The sequence below is a fragment of the Gavialis gangeticus genome, unplaced genomic scaffold (genome assembly GCF_001723915.1).
Source record: "Gavialis gangeticus isolate Ggan-Ray unplaced genomic scaffold, GavGan_comp1, whole genome shotgun sequence".
Lineage (NCBI taxonomy): Eukaryota > Metazoa > Chordata > Crocodylia > Gavialidae > Gavialis > Gavialis gangeticus.
In genome coordinates, this window is record NW_017729011.1 from 4,470,135 (window position 1) to 4,475,684 (window position 5,550).

The 5,550-nt window shown below is 45.1% G+C and overlaps 1 protein-coding gene across 1 annotated transcript in view; it reads left to right on the top strand.

Annotated features, from left to right (window-relative positions):
• The window catches only part of LOC109292817 (ectonucleoside triphosphate diphosphohydrolase 8-like), a 76,903-nt gene extending 74,818 nt beyond the window's left edge, over nt 1-2,085 (top strand). Inside the window, exon 10 of the mRNA XM_019510416.1 lies at nt 815-2,085. Coding sequence (XP_019365961.1) covers nt 815-997 — 183 coding nt within the window. The 3' untranslated portion in view covers nt 998-2,085. The remainder of the gene's footprint in view (nt 1-814) is intronic.
• The last annotated feature ends 3,465 nt before the right edge of the window (nt 2,086-5,550 follow it).

Genomic DNA, 5,550 nt, shown 5'->3' on the forward strand with positions numbered 1-5,550 from the left:
CATGCTGCAGCCACCGGGGACTGCCCGAATCATCAAAGCTCTCCAAATCTTTGCCGAAGATTCGGAGAGCTTTGAATTGATCCAGACCTTTAAATTGGTCCCAGTTCAGATTCAGAGATTTGGCCACCGAATCGAGCCAAATCTTCTCCAAATTGAATCACCACCCAAAGCTTTGCACAGCCCTAGTGGGCAAACCCAAGGTAGCACAACCCTAGCTAGGATGGCTAACAATGTGGTGAAGACATAGTGGCATGGAATTTAGCAGGATGAGCCTGGGTACTTATTCAGGCAGCTAGCCCATGCTGAAGTCTGTGCTGCTGTTTGTTCACTGCAGTTACCCATGCTAGCTAAGTAAAACCAAGTTCAAGTGTATTGACACATGCTTTGATCACATCTCCTGATGCACTGTAGACATACCCTGGGAGTCCGCTTGGCTGATGGATCTCTCACCTGTAAGGATAAGGGGTATAATGTGCCACACATTCACTTTCATTCTTACTAATGACAAGAGAAAGACTCTGAACTGCTCTGTCCACAGTGGCCTGTGAGAGAATTGGGAGCCAAGGATAGTGAAGGGATTTTACTACCATAGTCTGGGTTCTGGTGTGGTGCAGAAAAGATAAGGAGGTATGGCAGCACTTTCTTCCTTGTGCACCTTTCAGTCTCACACTTCTCATTTTTTAGGCCTAGGCGCACTGAACAGGTTATTAGCTATAAGGTCATCTCCCCATGAGAGCGGAGAACACTAGTTGCTCTCCACTTGGTGGCACTGTTAGAGCCAGCATCAATGCTGGGATGTTCTTTTCCTGGGCAGGCTGCGAACACAGGCATCGGCTGGACCCTAGGCTACATGCTGAACCTCACCAACATGATCCCTGCAGAGACCATGGAACAGGTGAAAGGACACAGTCAGAACACCTGGATTGCTGCCATCTTCTTCATCATCCTAACTCTGGCAATTTGCATCGTTGCCCTGGCCATTTCCTTCTGTTCATAGGAGCCATTTAGCAGGAAAGTACAGCGAAAACTCCAGCACCTCAGACTGTGTCAGTTAATCAGAGACCTGAATCAATTAATAGGAAGTTTGAGGACCACTGATCACTAACCAATATGACCCTCAAGCACGGACAACTTGCAGGTTTCAACACTAAAGTGAATGAGCCTCACCTCAGCCAACAGCACGCGAAGTGTGAGCCTCCACCTTGAGCCAACAAACTATGGACACGTGTCTTAAAGGTGTTTAGGCACCGTACACATGGGGAGATCTTTCAGAAGCATTGATGTTCTTAATTCTCGGCAATTGCACCAGGGCTGAATTGTCTGAGTGCTTCTGAAAGTCCAGTTAGAAGTCTGCCTGCACCCTGAGGCACCAAAATAACTTTCGGTTCTGCAACCAATAGCTGACTCCCAAGTGTCCTGTGTCAGATAACCACTAAGGGGAGCCAAAGCCTCAACACTCTCCTACAGTCAGTTATATTCCAGTACTGTCCTTGAAGAGGGCCTCTGGCTGTAGATCAATGGTTCTCAACCTTTTTAGAGTCAAGGCACCCTCCATAACTTTTGCAAATTTGGTAGCACCCCAACTGAGAAACACCATTGTGTTACCTCAGTTTATCTCTGTGGTTCTCAACTGGGGTGCTGCTGCCACCACTGCCAGGTGGATGTGCCACGTGCCTTGTGCACCACCAGATCGAGAAGGACTGCAGCAAGACCTGCCTGCTTTAGGTTTATCAGACAATCCTAATGCAGATGGGAGTACCAGCTCCCACCACAGTCCTTTCTAATCTGGCTGTGCAGAAAGCATGCAGGGCAGGTCCATCTGGCTGCCACAACAGTGGGACCCATGCTGTAGCACCCCTGAAGGTGTCCTATGGCTCCCCAATTGAGAACCATTGCTCTACGTACTTATTTGTACCCCTTTTACCCCACAAGGAAGGACTCTGGGCTGTCAGGAGGAGAGATGACTTCAGGGGTGGATCCAGGAAGGGTGCAGTGATGCACCCTAATCATCTCCCTAATCCCTGTTAATCTGTCTCCATTCCCAGGCATTAACAACCCTCTCTCCATTTTAATGGTCTTGATGTTTATCTCATCAAGCTATCCTTTGTTCTGTAATTTTGCTTGCTCTTAGCTATTCCTGGTAAATGTCTCTCTTCTATTTTACAGCCCTGGAGGCTGTTTTTAGCTTTAGCTAAAAACCTTAACTCAGGTATGATAATATTAATTTAGGTATAGAAATGATTGACAGTGAAGTATTGGAGGCATTGTCAAGACACTCAAGAAAACCAGATTTTGTTTTATGACTCTGAATAAACAAGTTATATTTTACTATGACGACTACAGGCTTAATGATACAATATCCTTTGACCATTTTTTGCCTAGTATGTTGTTTTTTACGATTGTATATATACTCTAGCAAATTAGTGCCCATTCCAAGAATTATATTTGTTTTTGTTTTGATCTTAAACTGAATAATATAATGCTAAACCTTGGCCATATTGGTACAGCTTTCTCTTCCACTGGACAAAAATATGTGTTGTTATATGTGATGATGTGCCAAAGTATCTGCACCCCACTTTTCAAAATCCTATACCTGCTCATGGGTGACTCCAACAGCCCATCCTTGAAGGAGCACCTGGCTGTGTATAATCTTATTAATACCTTGTTCCCTCTTAAAATAATTTATGAGAGTAATCACAGTCCCATGCTGCGCTCCACCAGGACTAACAGGCAGAGCAAAGATGTCTTCAGGGCCTCCAGGAGGGAAAGGTTTTCTGAGCCTTGCACCTTTTCTCTAGTAAAGACAGAGCAGACGGTGGGCTTTGCTGGTTGCTTCCCCCCTTTTCTGCTACATGTGTCAAGATGTTTTTTAGATGTCCTCAGAGACACTAGTTTGTTGGCTGCAGCCAAGGCTTGGGATTTTGACTGGGATGTGCCAATGCTCCTGCAGGGACTTAAAGCTAGAGATTCCTGGCTAGAGGGTTTTGCCCTTCCATTCAGGGACAGACTGATTGCTGTATTTGTGGTCAGGAAGAAAATTTACTTTGAGGTCAGATTGGTATGGGCTGTGGCAGTTTTTGCCTTCTTCTGCAGTGGGCAGCATGGCCCTCTGCCTGGGTTCACTTGAGCATATACTAACAACCTTTTCTAGAAGCAGGACATTGGCCGCTCTGGTCCCCCTGCTCTACCTGTGGCAAGTTAATGTGTTATGTCTTGTGTTGTGTCACAGTTGACTGTATAGTTTAACTAAGAAATTAATTTATGGGTTTGTATAGGATGGTTTGAATAGGGATGATCTTGCCTCAGGCAGGAGGTTGGACTAGATCTGTGGTTCTCAATCTTTTTTGTACCGGGACCCATTTGTAAACATCGATGGCTAGTCCCGACACAGTGCCCCTCACTCCCAACCCACTGGCCACCGCTTCAGGTGTTTTGGGGCAGGCAGGGCTCCAAGCTGCCCTTTGCAGGCTGGAACTCTGATAGACTACAAGGGAAATGCCATCGTTTCCCATGTTTTTCTCCTTTTAAAGGAGAAGCCCTTTTTCAAGTTTGTTGATCCATTCTTAAAGTTTGTTTGTGACCCTTTATATTCTTGTGGACACTTTTGGGTCACTACCCACAGGTTGAGAAGCACTGGACTACAAGACCTCTGGAGGTCCCGTCTCCCGTCTAGCCTGTCTTTCTGATGTTATGATTATGCTTTGTGTATTTCAAATGGGATAGTTGTTTTTGGGTGTGTACCTGAAGAAGAACCTTTTTGTGGTCTCTGTGCGAGATATTCACCCCAGCACACAGTTTATACATGACTAAATCAAATCAGGGCTCAAGTGGAATGTAATTCTCATTCTAACTCTATGTGCAGTGGTAAATTTCATCATATTTCTTTGCCACCTGTGACTGCTTCTCATTGCTGTCTCCCACCCTGGACTTACAATTTCACTGATTTGTCTCCTACTCAACAAACCTATCAATAGGGCTGTACAAATCCTGCCAATGAGAAGATGCACTTTGATTTCTCTGGAGAAAATGCAGAGACTTTGCACTTATTCCTATTTTATTATAGAATTAAACGTTACAGGGAAACACGAAAAGGAAAAATAGCAAACCAGGCTGCAAAAGAAAAGCCCATTACGAGCCCAATAACACCTGAACCAAACGGATCTTAAAGCTCCACTGAGATTCCATCCCATGAGCTTCTGTACAATATGAAGTTTGGTCTACAGGTAAATGACAAAGGCTACGAACTGTATGGAAATATGAAACACAAGGGAAAGCAAGCCTTCATAAGGCAAGCTGAAGTGAAGCTTATCCGGCCTAGGTGTAAATGCCATATCCTGTGAGACTGTCTCACACATCTGTAATATGGAAATCATCTGGAGCAAAGGAAGCTATCTATGAGCATACTATCCCATGCCCAGAGGCCTCTTGTATGTGTTACCAAAAACCAAGCTAAAACTAAGGCCAAGGAGGGGACAAGGAAAAATTACTTATGTTCAGAGATCTTTGCTGGGCCAAAGAATGGGTTCCCAGAGGGATTCTGGGCCGGTCATTGAGCTGCCATGTGCTGAAAGAGCACCAAGCAGACCATTGGGAAAACTTTCTCAGAGCCATCTTGAGAGAGGTGGCTTCCAAATGATGGCAGTCTTGGGGACTCTGGTCACAAAATCCCCTACAGATGTCCAATCCCAGGGATCCACAGAAAAATAATGAGGCTTCCTTTCTGGGCCTGCCATGGTGGGAACACTGCTGTATACATTGAAACTCTGTTGCTGTCTGTGTGGTATTTGATTTGCAGAGTCTTTTAAAAGGCCCCATTGGCTTTTTCACTGCACCCCTTTGGAAGAAGAAGTCTTATCTTTATGCCAGTCACACTTCATGTGGCTGATGGATCTTGCCAGAACTTCGGGGAATCCTTTCCTGCCAAGTAGATGCTGTCCAGTGGATGGTCAAGTGTAAAGAATATTTGTGTGAACTGGTATGTTTGTAGGTGGGGTTGGGAGATTAAATTGCATTTTGTGGTCTAAGATACTGACTATATTAATTTCAGTGCACAGGAAAGGAGTGAGTGGCTTTGTCCTCATGAGTGATATGCTGTTAGTGCCAGCTTATTTGCTTTCATATACAAGTAGTGGCTGCCATTATATTCTGGAGATTGTTTGTGTGTGCATTAGTGGTTTGGGTCAGTTATTTGCCTGTGTGGTTTCTTTGAAATCCCTGCGCTCGTGTGGGCTTAGCCACACATGACTCCTATATGGCACAACACAAGCAGCTTCAGATTTGCTCAGCTTCTGGCTGCTAGGAGCTAATAAAAAGGTGGCTAAGAAACAGTGCCATCAGTGCTAGCCCTTGAAAAGGCCCACTGAATTCTAGTACCATGGTCAGAGTAAGAGGGGAGTAAAGTAGCTTTGGATAAAGAACACTGAAAGCCTAAAGGAAGCCTGTGCTGTGAAGGGTGCCTGCGAAGTCCTAACCCTACTGCACACAGCTCAGTGCTGCCTGTATTTGAAACAAAACCAAGCCCCAGTTCCTAATATTGTTAAAGGGAATCTT